The sequence below is a fragment of the Pterocles gutturalis genome, unplaced genomic scaffold, assembly GCF_000699245.1.
Source record: "Pterocles gutturalis isolate BGI_N339 unplaced genomic scaffold, ASM69924v1 scaffold47398, whole genome shotgun sequence".
In the NCBI taxonomy this organism is placed as follows: domain Eukaryota; kingdom Metazoa; phylum Chordata; class Aves; order Pterocliformes; family Pteroclidae; genus Pterocles; species Pterocles gutturalis.
The window spans coordinates 1-19,971 of record NW_010127380.1 but is presented as its reverse complement, the minus strand read 5'-3'; the positions used below and the strand labels follow the sequence as shown (position 1 = coordinate 19,971).

The window sequence follows — 19,971 nt, the reverse complement described above, 5'->3', positions numbered from 1 at the left end:
CAGGCCCCACAGGAGCGCGGTGGCTGAGGGACGGGGCTGCCAGCGGGTGTCCTGCCCCCCTTCCACAGCGGTTACCCAACCAGCACCTTTTGGAAGGTTAAACAGGAAGGCATACTACAAGAACCACTCGGTATTCTCCATATAAAGGTGAAGAATAGGTTTGCAGCTTAAGCTGAAGGCAGGGTGTGCTTCAAAATAAGCTGAGAGGTGTGTTCACCACCTGTCAGTTCTCCACACTTGCATTACCTGTCACTTTTCTTACACTTGTAATCAATTTTATCCTTTCATGATGGAAGTACTTTTAGCAGCTGCCAAACTGTCCCTTTTATTATCACAGCTTTGTGATTGCATCTGAGGAATTTGCAGATGCTACTTGAAGTACAAGATCCTGAAATATTTTCCTGTTGGATAAAAAAGACACAAGTATGGATCATACGGTAATTTTTTTTTAATATTTATCATAAATAACATGTAAGTTGGTTCATCTTTCAGTTTTACACGATGTTGCAAGGACAATATATTACACCGGAACAAAACAAAATCCGTAGAAAAAAAATATACAATTGTTTTCACTTCTACAGAAATCATGAAATGACACTATCTGGCACCAAACAGGAGACTTAACAGGTAAATGATGGAAAACCTGAGAAAGAGTGATGTCATGTGCTGAAAGTAAACAAAAGGATTTTATTCCTGATAGATCCAAACTGGCCCCTGCTCTACCTTACATATAATCCGGCTAAAATAAAATATTTTACAATCCCCCTTTTTTTTCTTTTCAATCAGTATTCAAAGAATTCAATTTTCCTCGTATTTAAAGTAGTATTTGGAGACTGTGTGACAATGTATACTTTTAAATATTTTGAAATTGACAAGCAGCACTTCAACTGTGTGAATTTCGTACACATAACTTGGGGTCTTTCCTCTTCCAAAACTCCCAACCCGAGATACCTATGTGCCTTTATTTTCACAGTGATTCATTTATAAAGCAAGAGTTGAAAACACTTAAAACATCTTCTGGTAATAAAGTAGTTAATATATTCATTGGTAAGACCTGTTGTATGAATGAGGCCCAGAAATTCAGTGACTTTTGACTGGTACAATACCATTAAATACTTTGGTATTTTTAAAATGCCTATACTGCATAGGAGCCACATTCATGCACAAAAGACCATGAGTGCTTAATAACTTAAAATGTTTATATGCTTATTTTCAGTAGCCTGGACTTTGTAAAACTAGCTGCTTATCTTCTGACACAACGAACCAACAAGCAACATGACACTCGTCTATAAGCAGCACTACCTATCTCTGTGTTCCCTCCGTTTGGGAAGGGATTGTCCTAAATTTTCCTGTAGGAACAAAAAGTACAGTACAGAAAGGCTCTAGAATATGTAATTACAAAAGGCACTTCTGAGAATTAACTCACACAAGTAGTGAAAGTGGAGTTGGGTTTAAAAAATATTTACCAAACATCTTCCTCCTTCTCCTCATCCTCTCTCCCATGGTTAGGTTAGTTTTTTGAAGCAAAGTGAAAGAAAAGTAGAGCAAGGTAGGATAGGGTGAGAAAGGTAGAAGTCAAAATCCCTTTTCTCTGTTTCTCCCATCTGTTCCAACATCTGGTCTCCCTTTTTGGTACTGTGCTCTAGAAATGTATGTATGTTTGGTTTATAAAAACCTGGTAACTATCAGGAGATTAAAATAATTAAGTAGTCTAACCTTTAAAATAAATAATGTGAAATTAATTCCACAATAGTTCAAGTGAAATAGTCATTCCCTCTGTTCATTGTTCAGACTTTGGTCACATATTGAGCATTAGAAGTAAATCTAAGTCAAGATATGAAGTAGTGTTAAACTGTGCTAGCTAATAATATTTTTCCAAATACAGTTCTGATCATCTGAACCTCATTTACGTGGTTTCCTGGAAGTATTTTGCTAATTGCCGTAGTGTAGGCATGGTTTTAGGGTGTGCTCAATTACCATTACTGCTACCACTTATCAAGTGACATTGAAAGATGGAAGATTTCCCTCCTTCAGATTTTTAAAAGCAAGCTCCAATTTATATCAATGCAATCTGTCGATTTGACAAATTTCAAATTTGTGGAAAAGTTTTTGCAGCCTGTGAAAAATGGGATAATGTCAATCCCTGAATTTGAGGTTACATCGAGAAATAGCCACCAGAGGCATTCAGAATAGCATAGCGGTGAAATTATTTATGAGGACGTGGTGATAGTCCCAGGTGCTCTTCCATGATTGTGTTTCCATTTCTACTATATTGCCTGCATAAAGCAACAGAGGAGGAGGAGGAGAGGAGGAAGTCATACCCTGTATGTCTAGTTCATCCCTCAACCCTCCAAAATTGGTAAGTAACCACATGGACATAGATAACCATCCCCTACAGCCACACACTAATCAGTACCAAGTGAAAGTCATTTTCCATAGGTCACTCCACAGCTTATAGGCAAGTATTATCCCAGTTTCTGGGGGACACTTGCCTCATTGCAAATGCTGTCAGAATTGTCACCTTGCTGGTGGTGTCAGAGACAAAACATCTCACCCTCTTCCTCTGCATTCTCAATTCATGCATACTTAAAGAGGTCCAGTTTCAAGTATTGCCAGCATGACCCCTTTCACCAGTTGTATTTACATGGTTTAAATGTGTCTTACTGGTCTGATGGAGGCAAGGCATTTGTAGGGCATTTAGACTATTTGCAGTAATGGGTTATATACAAGCATTTGAGCATGCAAACTCTTACACAGCTGCTTCTGTGTCAGACCCGTCTCAGCCTTGAAGGTGTTCCCAGAAAACCTGCATTTCCCTGCCCTCATCATCTGATCCCACAGGAGGTATGACCTATCGTTGCAAACCTTGATGTTCATCAGCCTCCATGACTCCAGCACTTCTGCATGTTGGTCTGGGAGCACTAAGGTAACACTCATCCAAATACAATTTGGTTTATCCTGCTTTTCCTAACACACATTTATCTTCACCTATTGACAATAATATCCACATTGATAATGTTGAAGGAAGCTAATTTAAGCTGTTCCCTGAGTTCTTCATATTTACATTGAATATGTTTCTTCACGATTAATTACAAATTTAGATTCTGCACTAGGATTTACAACAAAAGACAGGCCTTTCCAAATTATCGCTCAGGTCAAAACGAACATGGCATTAATTGCAAAGGTCCATTTTTTTGAGGCCTAGTGACAGGATTTCACTGAAGAAATCATTCAAGTCCCCCTCTTAATTCTCTGACAGTTGTTCAATAAACATACTCCACGGCTTTACTGAATTGAAATATTATAAAGACAAAACTCACATCTTCACTTCTGTTTAGTGACTCTTCCTTATAACTTATTTCCACATACAAAAAAATTAAGGCCTCTACGATTTTTAAGTTGTCTCGTAGTACAGCTTTTTTTTTTTTTTTTTTTTTTAAGTAGTAGTCTCTATTTACCAGCTGGGAAACTTCTTCAGATGAAATACCGTTCCACTTAGTTGGAGGAGTAGTCTATTTACATATTTTTAAGAAAACTTTTTTCCTGAGCTCTGCAGAGAAAGAGCTGTGAAGAATAACCCAGAATCCTAACGTGTAAGGTGGAACATATTGCTTTACAGAAACCAGAATCAGTTTCCAGGACACAGACTGTCTCAGGAAAGTCTTGCTTTCAATAGCAAGACTGACAGTGACACACTGACAGTGTGGAGGACTGACCTTATCAATATTACTAGATTTGGACCATGAAGTATTCTGGAAAGCAAAAAAATATTTAAAAGTTTTGAATTCAGTAATGTAAGTTTGCACTAGACCTTGCCTTCAATCTACATAGGAATAATCCATTCAGCACAGTAAATCCAGAATTTATATTTTAAATTAAAACCAAAGTATCAAAATAAGTTAGCCTAAAAAAAAAAAAAAGTGTCTTTTTTTTTTACATAGTGAAGATTACTTTTATGCAAAACTTAGCAGAAAACCAGTTTGGGAATAAACAAAAGTTCTCTTTTGGCAGTGTCCGGTTTGGGATTTAGCTCAGTCCTCTCCTTGGAGAGATCTGTTAAGTAAAATTTATCAATACAAAAAAAGGCAACACAGTGAAAAGCTGAAATATTAAAATTTCAGTAAAGTGCATGGGGCTGTGGCAGACTCAATGGCTTTGCTATGACCTTATCTCTGATGCTGAACTAAATGATGGGGATGCCAGGTTCTTTACTATTCTATTGAGGTTGGCAATTTTTTCTTCTAGTAAATAATTTTTCCTTTCAGCCGTTTTCTGCCGCTGTTCTGTCATCTCCAAAGCCTTCAGCAGCTGTGCATTCTCAACATAGAGATCCTTGACCATCGCATCTGCTTTAGTGTTCTTGGTAAGCTGAATCGTGAATAGAACATAATTACTCACCAAATTAAAAGCAAAGGAAAAAATTAAAAGCAAGAGCAGTGCTGTGAAAGTAGGTGAATGTGTTTATTGTAGCTAAAAAATCAAAGGAAGACAACCCACCCATTAATCTTATATTCCTTTGTTAAAAACCTATACACTTGTGGAGACACAGTGAATATTTTGAAAAGGGAAAGACTTAGTAACGAGATCAGGCAGATGATAGAGGCCTTCAGATGAATCTTGTCAGGTGGGTACTGCTTTAGAGCATTTGTCCCCTAAGGATAAGTCTAGATCCACCAGCCCAGTGATCCCACAGAGATACTTCTGAGGCTTAGGACCACCAGCTCCTCCTGTAAAATCAGGGAGAACAGCCTAGCACTTGTCTACGTGCTTTTGGGAAGGAGACCCTGTCAGTATAGCACTTCCTTAGTGTGAAAGAGGAGACCGCCTTGGTAGAAAACAGATAATGTTATCGTGTCCCGCCTATCCAAGTGTTCAAAAGCCACCTGCTCCTACCCTGTTGAGGACTTCTGAAGAGGGCAGACCAGGGCAAAAACAAAAAATCTCAAACCACATCAAGCAAAGGGTGTGTTGGGGCAGGGGGCATCCAGAAATCAGTAATTGTACAGTAACGGTGTCTGTAGTCTTCAGGAAATCCTTTTTCCTCCTTTTCTAAGCAACGTTTCCAGTTAGGATACTTGGCCAGAATTTGAAGTTTATTTCCTGACTTTAAGTGCATCAGCATACCAAACAAGCAGAGCATTTAGGAACTTAGTGAGTGGTGGATTCAGTCCCCACTTTGGAGTTTTAGGAAGTTTTGGGCAAATATGCTGCACTTCAGCTCAGAAGCATTAAAAGAAAAAGGAAAGCACCCTTAACTTTATTCTGAACAAGAATGGCTTGGCAGCTTTTGCCCACTTAGTTGTTTACAGAATTAATGGGGACGATTTGAGGAAGAGAGTAAGAATGCTTACTTGTTCTTTCAGCTGATTTACTTTATCTTGGAGAAGCCTCTTCACGAGCCTTAGTTTCTGTTCAACATCCATCATACGTTCTTCCATCATTTTTAGAAGCTGCTCATGACCCCCCTGGAAAGCAACATTTATGTGAAAATCAGTTAACAAAAATCAGTTCACATTCTTTTTTTTTTTTTTTTGAGTTTATGCTTAAGAAAATAGCTGGCACTCCACCTGTGAGTCTATTTTAAAGAGTCAACTAAATTAATAAACCATTCATGGAAGCAAAATGTTATGGCAACACCTCAAGGCAACACCTCAAGGACACTTGCATCACTGAACTAGTTTTCCAAGTCTAAGTTACACTTGAGATTACCAGATCTAAGAATAATTGATATAAAATTCTAATTTGTCTTGACTGTGATAGTCAGATGAGGGTATTTTCTTTTTCTTGTTCTTAGGTGGTGCCATATTTCTGTTGAATGTGGGAAACAAAATACCAATCAAAAATCTTAATTTTTTTTTTTCTAAAATTAAGGTGAAGTCATAAGGACATGGTATTGACACTATGACTCTCCCACACCAAAGCCCTCTTGAAATTGAGTAATATCCTAAAAAAATAGGATGCTATTATCCCAAACATTACTTTTTACTTTTTTTTTTAAAGATTAGTTGTTGATAACTAATGTTTCCAAATAGTAACTCTAAAATGCTTTTGCTCTTTTTCTTCAGTGAGATAACAGTCAGTCTAACTAAAAGCACAGTAACTCAGCGTCATGGGAATGCCCGTTACACCAACAGTTGAGTGAAATTTTCCCAAGTCAATTAGAATCAGCAGGAGCTACAAGAAAGGTTGTTTGTATTTGGGAACTGCAGACACTGACTGCAGGCAAAGGGATTCTTTCACGTTAGCTTGTTACTCTAATTTCTAGGAAGCCATCTGAGAAGATTAACTTTGAGAAAGCACTGACCTTCTCCCCAGAACAAAATACCTTCAAAACCAAAGTACCTTCACACATGTGGGGGAGGATAAATAAAAAACTGAGGGAGAAGTATTATTTCAGGTAGGTAGTTGCTCATCTAAACCACTATAGAAAGATCCCCTCAACTGAAGTCCACTCAACATTTTATTTGTTGTAACACCAGAAACTGCTTAGGTCTATGTATGGGGTTATATGATCACTCAGCTTGTGAAAAAAAAAAATTGAAAAAAGAGTCATATAGAAAACAGTTCTGAAGTGTTGCTGGATTTTTTTTTTAATTAAAAGAATACTACTAAACAGGAGACTTTCTAGCCAAGTTATCTTGAGTTATCTTTTGTAATTTGATTGGAATTCAAAAACATGGCTGACTATTACACTTCATAGTGGTTGCAAGAGCCTTGAGCAAGTAGTTAAGTGGAAACTAAGAGTTATAGTGGTCTCAATACCTGTGAACCTTGGTTTTGGGCTTAAAGTTGACTTGATAATGTTCTAACTTCATATTATTTCATGGTTATTGGGAGCAGCCAGCTCAAGCATTAGCTTTAAGGTCATTAGAAAGATAGGAGCAAAAAGATCTTCAAATGCAAACAGCTGAAATGGTTCATGGCTCCCAACTAGAAAAATCATGGGCCTTAAAGAGGTGTTTTTCTGACCTCTTAAAGTATTAAAAATCTAGCTTAATCTAGTAATTTGAGACAAAAGAAAAACCACTCAGGAATGTTATCGAAGAAACAGGTGTGCTAATGATTTTCCCTTTCTGACACCACCTTTTTACTGCATGGTCACAGCTGTAGAATATGCCCAGGTACTATGCAAATTCTTTTCTTAATGGGCAGGTACATCTGCTAAGGAGAAGCTGAGTATCTGTACTTAAGTACATCTCCTATTACAAATCTATCCCAGAAGTCCTGATATGACAATTCTCAGTATGAAAGACCAATATTTTGTCTAAAATTTGTTAACTCTTGTTCGTAAAGCTGAAACTATTGATACTATTAACACAAGAGACATTATGTTTAAAAACAATTTTATTTTTCATTTACATCAAAAAATGCCATCTTTCCCTGTTAAAAAGTTTATACATCTTATAAAAAAAGGCAGTATAAATACCCCAGATTTTCTTCAAATCTCATATAAAATTAGTACCCTTTGTGAAAAATAGTCTCTCCCCACTGAACAACTCCACATTTTAAATAACATAAATAAAAAGCATTTGTAACAAATTAAAAAAAGACAGCTTATGAACTTTCACAAAATAGCTTCTAGAAAAAATAAATAGGAAATAACACTGCAGATTTTTTTTTTTTTTTTTAGAAAAAGCACAAAATAATTTGATCCTCAAGTTTCTCAGCTTATGCCAGTTCATGTGTTTGTGTGTGTTTATCATGGTAAGGAATGAGATCATAAGCAGCCAAGCTGTCAGAGGTGCCCGATCCGCCGGTAGGAATCTGCATGCACTGCTCGCTGCTCCGGTAGCAAGGCCTAGAGAAAGAAGGCAAGTGGGATACTTCACCCTGATATCCAGATTTTCTTTGAAATACGTACATATACTTCAAGCAAACCACCAATACAAGCAAAGCAAGCAACGCAAGACAAACAAAAAACACACACAAAAGAAAACATGCAGAGTATCACACCTTATATTTCTCTAAACACTAGTATTAGCACTACATATACGCAACTGAGGAGATATTCAGGATGCATTTTCTAGATGTAAGGACTCTTCAGATGGCTCATCCGTGTTTTAGGGAGATTTAAAAAGATCAGTGGCAGTGATTAACTGCAATTAGCAAAGCAGTTAAGTTTCTTAGAGGAAATAATCTGCCACTATATCTATAAATATATATATATAATCTCACAGATTGCTGAAGAGCATTTGTGAAAAATGTAGTCCAACTGACCTCCTCTGAAAGAGCTTATTTGCATTTCAACCTAGTTGTAAGTCTTTTCCTGAGACAGGTGAACAACCTGTTGGTCAGAGGTGATTTGAATTTTCAAATAAAGAGCTGAAGAAAGGGGAAGCTGAGCATCTCTAAGTGCTCTGAACAAAACTATTGGTTAGCAGAGGTTCTAAGAGAAGTTAGGAGAAGATTGGGTCATTAACAGGCTCCCAAATCTAATTATCGAGTGAGGAATATGAGAACAAGTGCAGCGATTGCTGCTGTGTAGCAGGTAGGAATCACAGCACTCAGGCACAGCAGAAACAGTCATTATGAATTTTCAGAAGAGTCCAGACAGGTTAACACAGTAAAAAGGGCTCAGGAGTTTTAATTTAGTGAAATTTGAACATAAAACTCTAGCCTTTGGAGGGCAACAGCTCAAGACTGACTGTAAAATGAATGAGAACACAAACCACCATAGCCATGATCAGAAAGCAATGAAAACTGCAAAGCATGAGGAACATAAAATAATTCCAAAAAGGAAGGAGGGGTGACTTTGGATACCTTATTACACAGAAAGACTCAGGATCTAAGAAAGCTGCAAAGTGCAAAGCAGCAGCGGCAAAACTAGGTGATTAAATTTACACAGAAAGCATGGATAACCTGATGTACTCACTGATGAAAAGATGATGGAGAGGGATTAGGATGCAATTTTTCAAGATGCTAAAGGGGACATTAAAATGGACATAAGCTGAACTAAATGTTAACCCTAGAAATCAGCTGATGAAGAAAAATCATCAGTAAGAATTAAAGCAAGATGTGCTCACAGAAATGTCAAAGTTGGGACAAATTAAAACAAATTTGGCCTTGTTTATAGCTGTAGAATGCATGTTTTTAATAATGATTTTAGAAAGTTATCTAGTAAAGCCCATGAAAAAAGCTCTAGGAGATCTTATAAACCAGAATATCCATTCACTTTAAGAAAAAAACCCCAAGCCACCAACCAACAGAAAAAAATTAAAAGGATTAAGTGCATTAGTGCATTGACAGCAAATATTTGCAAAGCCTCTCAGAGTATTTTTAAATTCATGAAGCTTTCCAGAATAAAAGCTTTTACAGGAAATGTAGATGTGATTTATCTGCAGCACTACAAGTTCCAGGATGTAACTAGTTTGCAAATTGTTTCTCAGGCTTTCGAAGGCAAAATTACAAAGTCATCACTCCTAATGCAATACACAGCACATTCATTTGCAGATGCTGCTGCTGTAATATGGCTTTTATTGATTTCAAAATTAAAAAGCACACTCTGCTTTCCATTATATGTGACCAAGTCCATTAGCCAAGTACATGCTCTTCTAACAGGACTCAGCTGAAAGGGAGAGAACCTTACAATTGATTTATTTTGTGGAGGAACTTCTTGATTTTATGCCTTTCTTTAAAAAGAATTCTTACTCCAAGTTTTGCAAACATTAGAAACTGTTACTGCATATACTCTCTCTCCATAATACCTTTTTTCCAGAATATCTTATTAACATGTTCAGGGACTTTTGAGCTTCAAAGTCTTGGTCGTCTTATTTTTTTTAAAGTGTAACTCCAATCTGAGTTTAAGTTTTAGGTTTTTTTCTGCTAACAGATTAATAAAAGTGTCAGTATTTTATCTAAGTCATTTAGAGCTTTCTCTTCTTGTAAGATAAAGTTGTAATATTACTTTAAGACCTATGGCCTGAGACAAAGCTTTAGAGATCTAGCAATTTGGTTACTTTTTGAAGAAGAGAGTCATTTGGCAAGCCTAGTCACCAAACCATTTTATATGGGAGATGCCAACTTTTCTACCTATTGCCTATAATTCAGTTTTCCATGTTAAAAACCCAAAATAACACTACAAGTGACTCTGCCCCATATGTGCAGTGGCTGTAATCTTCCTTGGAATGTTTTTCCTCAGAAATGCCAATGTTGAAGTTCCTGTATAACAATAACAGTGTTCTCCAAACAATGTCTTGTCTTATGGCCAAATAGTGAAGACAGGCTGACCTTATAAAAAGGATTAATTTGTTTGTATTCTGCCCTGCTACAGCTGACAGAACTCCATTGGACAGCAACAGCCCAAACTAGTATTTTGTGTGATGGGAATGTGCTCCTGCAATATGGTGTAGTGTATTTTTTAAAACAATGGTTCCAGACATGGACATTCGGCAAAGAAAAACAAAACAAAAAACCCTAGAAACACTAACTGCACATTGATCAGAAGGAGAAAAGCCAGTTGAATGTGGACGGGAGTGGTTTTTATTTCAAGGAGATTAAGAGGACTTCAGAATTAAGCTATGGCTCAAGCTAAATATGCCGAATAACAAAGGTTTGTTTTGTACCTATCTTTGATGGAATGGATTTTAATTTTTGAACTGGCATAAACAGAGAATGGATCTTATCAGAATTGAAAAAAACAACAAAACTAACCAGATATCCTTTTTAAAGTTATAACCTGCAGAATAATGAGAGCTTTACCTGTTGCATGTTTGTTTCAGAGGGTCTGCTTTCAAGTTCTTCCTGAAGACGTTGACTCCTCCTCTCTGCTTGTAGTAGCTGGTGTTGGAGCTGCAGGAACTGTTCCTTGGGCACCATAGCACAGCCTTGCTGCTGGAGCTCCCGGGAGTGCGGTGGTTGGCTAAGCATCGCACTGGTGCTTGAGTGGAGCATCTGAAGAGTAAAGTACATCAACCATCAGGAGAAAGCAGCACTGCTCTTCATACAAAATCTCTCCCAGTGATGCACTAGACATCAGGTTAGTCTTGAACAATTTTTGTATGCAAGAGAAACAAGACTGAACTCAGTCACAGAAGGTAAATAGATAACTTTTCTCTTTCCAATGAAAAAAAGACGCAATCTTTATGTGCAGTTCTGGAATCTAAAGGAATCTGAGCTTTGATTCATAATTTCAGACCTGAATTTCACTGAATTTCTGATGTAATCCTGTCAAAGATAAATGGGCCTGTGGTGAGCTTTAACTTAATAGTCCTTTTAAATTTTAACCTTGATCTCAGCAGCTCTTCTAAAAATAGTATCCACTTACAAACAAAAGCACTACTACCATGGGGCAGGCTGAAGAAGCTGTCCACCAGTGCTGATTATTTCTAGTCTTTAATCTAGGATGGAAAGATAACATTCTAAAAAGCAACACAAGTTTTCAATGTAATGTGATGACTTAAGGAGTTTGATGCCAGCTGCTGTATTACATTCAAAATTCAGTATTTAGAACCCCATATCTTTCCTCACGTTCACTGCTAATTGTAGAAATTCTAACACATTTTATAATTTTCATTTCGAGACATGCCACAAGCATTGTTTGATAGCAAGTCTAGAGACCTCCTGTGTGTCTCTGCTGCATAAGCAAAAGTATACTCAGAGAGGCCCATGAGATATGGATGCATGTAGGAATCTGAAGTAGTTTAATTCCAAATTTAAGTCTTGCTTTCATTAAAAAAGGGTTACCAAATGCATTAGCAAGTCTACGTAATGTGAAGGTAGTATATACATCAACAAATAGTTTGGGCATAATGGTTGTCCTTTGTGATGTTATGCTACCAGAGGAGTCTTTTAGTCAGTAAAACTAGGTGTTCCTACTAATCCGTGCTACAGCAAAAAGAGCACCTCAGAACAGACTTGTCCCAGATGGTTTGGCTTCCTCACACCATTTAAGTGCTGCTTGCTAGCCATGCTATGACAGTTACTGGAGAAAGGTGGCTAGGAAAGAGGCATTTTTGGCATTGCTTTACTACGGTAGCATTGCAATGACAAGAGCCCAGGTTAGATAAGCTGGCCCAGCATTAGCTGAACTTTCAGACAATATTAAGAGCTAAGATAGTCACATGAAACAATTTAGCATTTTTCTGGACTAAAGTAAAATCTACACAAGACCAGCTCATAGCTGTAATAGTTTATAATACTAAAAAAACCCCATCACTCTGTTCCCTTAGGAAAAGGCATATAAGATTACGTTAGTGGTTTTAAATTTTCCTTTCACAAGTGGTCAAATTAAGGCCCCAATTTGTAATCATATTTCAGTTGGGTTCATCTATAATGTAAACTACTATAAGCATTTTTCATAATGGGGCACCCCTTCTGGCCATGTTAGCATCTGTACATCTCTGCTGGCCCACGCAAACAGAAAAAAGGTTTGTAAGTACTTTATAATTAAACTATTTGTATTTTTTTAAGCTATCAGGAGGTTCTTTTGAATCAACTTGTTTGTAAAGGAGCTATTCTTTTACTGACAATATAAACAGGGAAAATAAGGAACTTTTGTTGGAATTTGTTTAGGGTTTCCCGTAAGGTTGTGAACCACACAAGTATCTAATGAAAGACCTGAAGAAACAATCAATTAACATTAACAGCATCTTAAAAATAAATACCAACTGCATGGCTCATGAAAACACTATAGCCTTCCGTATTCATCTGTGGAAGAAAGTGCAACAATAAACTTGCTAAACTATTAGGGGTGACAGTGAGTGCGATCACACATCAGTTAATATTAAGGAAACATTTGACAGCCTGGTGAAAAAGCATGCAGATATCAGAGTCAATATGCAAACACCTTCAAGCCTCACAGTCAATGGGTTAGACGGAAGGAGTTGAGCCACTTTTCATTTTCTTACAATCAATTCAGTTCTTCTGAATGCAATTGGTTATTTTTCTCCATTTTCATGACAAAATCTTGGAAATATGCAACTTCTTAGTGTAGAGAATCAAACTGCACAATATACTAACCACAGAGAAGTTAGTGCAGCTGTCAAAGTAAAAATTTTACATTAAAATGAATAGTGGCTTCTTTACTAAAAGATACATGGAATAAAAAAAAAAATCCGTAAAAGAAAGAAATGTTTTCTCCATGCTATGGTAGTACATTGAAAATGATTGCTCTACCTTCGCACACTATTTCAGAAAGAGAACTGCACCCTTCTCTGCTAGTTCCAACCACTGAGTTCTAGACAGGTTAGCCATGAACAAAAGGAAAACAGGCACAAAAGAGAAAGTTAGAAGTCATAAAGTGCTAAGTGATTGTTATACACGCTTGCTGGGAAAGTGTTATCAGGAGTAACAAAAGTCCTGCGTGTTTGAAATACAAAATTTTAGAAGAAAACACAATTTCATGCTCGGTGTTTAACAGTATTTGGAACTTTCCCAAAGCTTAATTAAGACTATATAAATAAAAGCGCAGGGCATATAAACAGTCTTTTCAGTAACTTGCCAAAATCTCATATTTTCCAATCAAGTTTTTACAATTTTATAGCTAATTACATAGTACATTCTGCACAACATGTTTCCCATTTGCTCTCATAATGAAAAACAAAGTCTTTTAATAAACATTGTTGTAAACGCCTCATCTCAAAGATGCTTTGAGTTACGGAACAAGTCAAAATTGTGGTTTTTCTTTTTTTTATATTATGTTTTAAAATAAAATTCAGGTCATCAAGTTGAGGCAGGGCTGCTGAGAGACAACATGGAGGTCCAGCCTGATACACTAACTTAAATTAGTTAAGCTTGCCCGTCACTACAGAATTACACAGTTTTCATAACATCCAGCCTGATCTCTCTCCAGCAGCAGTGAACAAGCATCCACGTTTACAGCAGCCTTCAGAAGGATCTCAACTGAAGTCTTCACTCATGGCTTTAGATTAACAGCAAGCTGTGTAAATTGTTATTCTATCATGATCTAGGTAAGATAGCAAGCCTTACATTCAGCAAATTATTCTCATACTAAATAAGAGCAGGTTTCTACATTAAGAGCAGCATTACGCAAATATCGGTTAGGGAACTTGAGGTTACATGTTCTAGGAAGGAGGAGGAAAGTGTTAGCCTTGCCTCAAAGCACAGAAACAAATTTCTTCAACATTTGATTTGTCATCTGAAGCCTTATGTGAATTACAATAAACCCCAACATGCTTCAGAGAAGCATGTTTGTCCCAGTAACATCTTGATCATGAAAGATGAGATTAGGCATTAGGGGAGATTAATTCCTCTCATTTTAGTTAGTTTCCTCTGTTCCTACACATCTAGAAGCTGTTTTTAAATAACTTCATAGATTCAGCGACATAGTGATCAAGTCCCACACTATTCAGTATGATCAACACTGATTGAAAAGTACCTCCATTAACTGATCATCCAGCTTGACTTGCTTTTTTCTTAGCCCTTCATTTTCTGAGCTGGTTTCCAGTTCCCGTTCAAGAGAATTCATCTGACTGATCTATTAAAGAAAAGAAGTTTCCTTACAAAGACAGTAGTTTCTTATTTTATCTGTTTTTTTCTTCCCCAATACACAAGTCATGAATCACTGCACATCAAGACAATTCACAACTAAAAGACATATTTGGACAAGTGCAGTGCTTTGCTAGAAGTGATGTCTAAGACAACATACAGCATCTCTGACACAAGTTCCAAAGAATAGCCTGGGTAACTGATTTGTAATTTAAAAGCAGTAATGCTGGCATGCAAGCACTGAATTGAGGAGCACTTGAGCAGGCTGCGTTACGTTTCTGGTTCCCATGTTTTACCACTGAAATGTTTGTACTGACTACTAGTCCTGCAGCATCTTGGCACAGACTTCCACCCTGTGTGCTCTGCAGAAGCACAGAAGACAGGCAGCTCCTTGGGACAGGGATTTGTAAGAGACAAAGAACGCAAAGCACAGAGTAAAAGAAAATTAGCTCTTAAAGACAGAGAATACTGCAATTGAGTCACATATTTACCATCTAAAACTAACCTTCCTGTTTGCAGATGACAACTCCTTCTGAAGCTGTTCACACTCTCTCTTCAAGCTTAATTTCTCTTGCTCTATAGCTTTGACAATACCTGACTGGCTTTGATGCTTTTGGTGCTTTAGGGAAAGGATAGTCGATTCCAGCTGTCGAATCTAAAGAGACCAGAGATGAAGAAATGTGGAAAGGCATTCCAGACCATTACAAAATCAAATTGCATCTACTTCATCTAAAATACCGAGTACCAATTGATTTTGGATTCTGATTCTGGTATATTTTTGACACTTTAGCTTTGAGCAATAAAAGGTCTTTCCCTTCCTCCTCCCCATAATCTACCTAATATATGAGCCAAGAAATTGAACATGAAGAATGCTAGGAATATTAACTACTTTTTGTGAAGGAAATAAAATGGTAGAATGTTAACTGAAAGTCAGACCAGAATCTTAGACAAGAGTTACCAGGATTTTCTTTCAAAAAAAAGAGCTGTTTGAAACGTCGGTAAGAATGTCTGCATACTCAGTGCAGATATAAAGGAAAACTATCCCATTATGCATTCTTTCTGTGAATGTTTCTATTCAAAATTAATGATCAACATCCCTCTCCTGTATTACCTACTGCGAAACAAGAATCATTAAGGTTTGCCTAGCACACAGGGACTGCCTCTGATCTGTCAGCTTGCTCAGGTTACCTTCTCCCTGGAGTGAGTCAGGTCCAGTTTAGCACTCTGGACTTCTCTTTGCAGCCTCTCATTCTCCTGCCTGAGCAGCTGCTGCTCCTGTTTCATCAGCTGGTCCAGTTCATCCCAGTGCAATTGCCTTTGTTGGTCCTGCAGCCCTGAGGAAGGCACAGCCAGTTCTAGAACCCGATTCTTAAGACAGACAGAATTGCAGGGTTAGGCCTTAAACAAAGAAGCAGACATTTTCTCTATTCAGGTGGGTTTTAAGTAGGCTTTCAGTAGCTGCAGACTCTAAAGTCGCAGGATTCCCATCTTCCTCCCAGCCTACACACTGTTTTCCATTAAGAAACCCAACATGCTAATCACAGCGCAAACCCAAAGTGCTTCCCTTTCCTACAGTAACAGATAATAGTGCGCGCCAGAATGGTTGATATGCGAGTGCATAGAGTTCAACACCACAAAAAAGCAATTTGAGCTCCATTTCACAGCCTCATCAAGCAAATAATAGCACTCAGTATTATATATTATTCAGTAATAGCTGTAATTTAGTTCCTGTCGTACAATTCTGAAACAGCTTCTTTTCCATGTGGACATTAAATATTCCTTAATCACAGGGCAAACAAGCCAAATTAGTCGCTGAATTCATAATACCAATCCCAAGCCTGTTGTCTACAACCTCCTTCAGTTACAGTTCCTCATCTGTTAAGAGAGGCTGACATAACACTGTGCCTTTCAAAACCAAGTCTAAAACTAAATCCCTCTGTCAATTACTGTCTCGATGGTTAATAATAGTTTTGATATGTGTAAATTCATATGTTGTCCACAGATTTTTATTTTTTTTGCAAAAAAATTCTTTCAGGGAAGAATGGAGACTCAGGAGATGGACTGATCATTGCCTGTCCTCACATTCAAAACTTCAAGTTTTTTAAAAATAAGTTTAAAATCTGCACATTATATACAATCCAACAAGACTAATTGTAGTTAACTATCAAATGGAAAGCTACTAAATACAGAAACATCATTAAAATAGGGCTTTTTTTTTTTTGTACCCATCTCCTTTGATCTTTTTTTTTTTTAAATAGGCTTTATATCACTTGTTTAAAAAAAAAAATCAACAGTTGCATAACTCAGAGTCTACTCACTCAAGTCCACAGCAATATTTTTGTCCTTTTACTGGACAAGCCAACCTAAAGACATCAGTTGGCTACAGCAGCCGGCTACAGCTAGTATCTGTAAACCCTGGCACACAAAGTTGACTGACTTTGAGGCACCTGAGGTCCGTTACCTTTTCATTGGCATTCTGCAGTTGCTTGTGTAAAGACGTCACTTCTTGTTTAAGAGTTTCCTTCTCCTGTTGTGTCACCCGTAAGTCTGATTTCAGTCGAGACATTTGAAGGTTGGTATTTTGCAGCACTTCCTCTAGACTCTGAACCTGTAACGAGCAGGTATACAGCTTGGCATTTGCTGGACCAAGATTTCTTGTGACCTTGGTTTGCTAGGATATGTATGCACCACACATCACACATATTTAGGACCTCTGATGGAAGGAGTAAAGAACTTATAATGCTTACAGCCCCCTTTAAAAATGCTAGATCATTTTCTGACTTTCTGTTCTAAATTAGTAGCCATCCACTTTAACTACAGACAAAGTATTCAACAGAGACACATCTTCCACCTTCAAATATTTATTGTGATATGCCGGGAAGAGAAGATTTCTCTTGAATTATTTATTCTTCCTGGCAGCCCACGGCCAACAAGAAACCCCCAGTGTAATCAGCCAAGCAGACAGCCACCCGTTCCCCTCCCCTGCCTGGCAAGAGTCAAGCCACCACCAGAAGAGCAGGGAGCAACAGCAGAATCTCTGCACAATTTTAGGAATAACTGGGCAGAATGAATCAGCAAAAGGAACTTGTCTGTAGATGCAAAACAACATAGCTTATTCTCAGGGAAAAAAAAGTCCCTCACAGCATTTAACAAGTTTCCTCTTGTCCTTTAAGAATGTCACTTTGAAAGCCCATCAAAGCAGCCATTCTTAGCTGCATAGCATCTTTGCACACACGAGAAGAGGGCTGCTTTTTGTGAAAAAAGCACTATGAGAGATTATAAAAATGCTTGTCATCAAGGGCTATACCAAAAGTCACTACGATACCTTTTCTTGTGAAACGGTGAGCTGTGTTTTCAGTGTCTGACTCTGCTGTTCCCAGGACTTCTGCTCCTGCTTCAAGCTGCCAATTGCATTCTCTAAGCAGCTTACTTTAGCTACCTGAAATAAGATTACAGCGGTAAGCCCAACTCACTCAGGATTTGCTTTAACTCAATTTGACTTTGAGAGTTCAGCTAGAGGGAGTTACAGCTACACAAAGAAAATGCATGAGAGCAAAAAACCCCTCGGCTCCCAGCCTGAATCTCCACACAACAGGATCATTATTTATACCAGTTACATTGCTCAAGTCCAGAGTTACAGTTTGTTAGAGTTGCAACAAAAGTGCAAGAACACTGTCTTCCTTGTTCTGCTGCAATATTTATATCCAGGCCTCTGTTCTTTGCAATGTTTGGAATTTTCTGTGTAATCAAGTTACAGTAAAACTCTGCTCTGGAATTTAAGCTTTCTCTTTAAGACCGACTAAGAAAAAAAAAAGACAGCAGCAATTAAGGCTTAATCTGGCTTGAAGGCAAGAAAAAAAACCTGAAGTAGTTTTACAGGTTAGGGTGATACAGATAACGATATAAGAATTTTAACAGCCTGTTCCAGCATGTACTGATATGGATTTACAGCACTTTCTTACCTTATCAATGCATCTGTTTAATTCCTCACTCAGGGCTTCTTTTTCTTTCTGCAGCTTTTCATTTTTAGTAATTAAGCTCGAAACTTCATTTTGAAGGTCAGAGAGATCAGGACATCTGGGCAGCTGTGGATAACAAACCCCTCACAGCTGCATTTCTGTGCTGGTTCAGAATTTTGCATGCAAGCGTTACACAAAGCTTTATCTTCTCCTCTGGGCCAAGCATCCCACTCCAGAGAGTGGAAGAGAAAGGAGCATACTCCAGTTTGGTACAAATGACCACACAAGCATCGTTTGTATGATCCAGGGCATCCTTCCTGCAACAGCAGTGCTAAGGATTCCCCATTGCCCTGTGATCCCTTGGATTCGCTTTAGGGCTGGTCTTTCTCTGCCTCTTCTGTGAAAGAGGAACAAATACCATGCTGCTGACTTCCGATCCTTTTCCCATTTGACAAAGTGCTTTAGCTTAACACTCTGCCTTCTCCTGTGCTGTTCTGTCTTTGCTCCATCAAGCTCCTGTCTTTAATTACACTCAAGCCACAGTCTGCTCTGTACTGAATAGGCCTCATCTGCTGTTGCTTGTTAAGACCATTATCTATCCTGAGCATTGGGTACATCAAATGAGTGCTTTACACTGGAAAGAAAATTACTTTATTGAGCCCTAATCAGGAGAGCCAACTCATTTGTAGCCTTCATTATCTATATTTATTACCGTATATTTATAGCCAGTTGAACCATGCTTATACAGGCAACAACCAAGCCCTCCAGGAAATAATCCTCAGAGGCTGTGAGGCATCCAAGTCTCCAGATGGGTTTAGCAATACAAATTCTCTCTGAGGGGGCACACTGGAAGAGACCAGTCCTTAAATTGAGATATATGGGCACCACCAGTTACCCAGGAAAATGTTCCCCTGCCTATTCCGTCTGCACAAATGAGAAGAGCCCTGTCTATTCCTTGATTAGAGCTTTAAATCTTTGTCTTCATTGTCAAAGCAGGTCTTTGTAGATCCACTACTCTGGAAGACCTCTTGGCAAAGACTAAGTGAAACCAACCTTATTTGAACAATTGTGCATTGTACCCAGAGACTGTTTCAAGAGGATTTATGTTCCCCTACTGTTATGACCTTTCATTAAAGAAATTAACTATTTCCATCTTGGGCAAGAGAGCAGGGCACATTAAGAGACAGACAGCATTATCTGATGGCACTCAGATAGGATGCCATACCTGTTTTGCCTTCTCAAGTTCCTGCTTGAGGATGTGGTTCTCCTGCTCCAATATATGAGCTTGAACCTTCATTTTTGACAACTCCATCTCCAAGGAAGACACCAGATTTGATGACTGAAAAAAGTAAAAGGCTCAGATTTCAATTTAGGAGACACACAGAGTAACAGAGGTTAACTGGAGGATGCTGCAGCCAGTGACATGGGTTAGAGCTGGGATGGCATCAGACTGAACAGAACAGGCATGCTGGAAAATGCAGGTAAATATTTAGCATCCCTAAGCTCCATTTTCAAGACAAACCTGCACAATTTTCACTGGGACAGCACCTGTGGTTCGTGTAGTGGG

At 38.1% G+C, this 19,971-nt stretch overlaps 1 protein-coding gene across 1 annotated transcript; it reads right to left on the bottom strand.

The window, feature by feature from the left end:
• Positions 1-4,158: 4,158 nt before the first annotated feature.
• LOC104460721 (ninein-like) lies at positions 4,159-19,743 on the bottom strand (the record flags this gene model as incomplete). The annotated part of the gene is made up of 10 exons (XM_010079260.1): positions 4,159-4,368; positions 5,352-5,465; positions 10,699-10,890; positions 14,336-14,434; positions 14,951-15,100; positions 15,634-15,813; positions 16,907-17,053; positions 17,771-17,884; positions 18,408-18,530; positions 19,630-19,743. Coding segments are annotated over 10 exons (1,443 nt in total), but the record flags the coding sequence as incomplete, so codon positions are not given.
• Between the last annotated feature and the right edge of the window lie 228 nt (positions 19,744-19,971).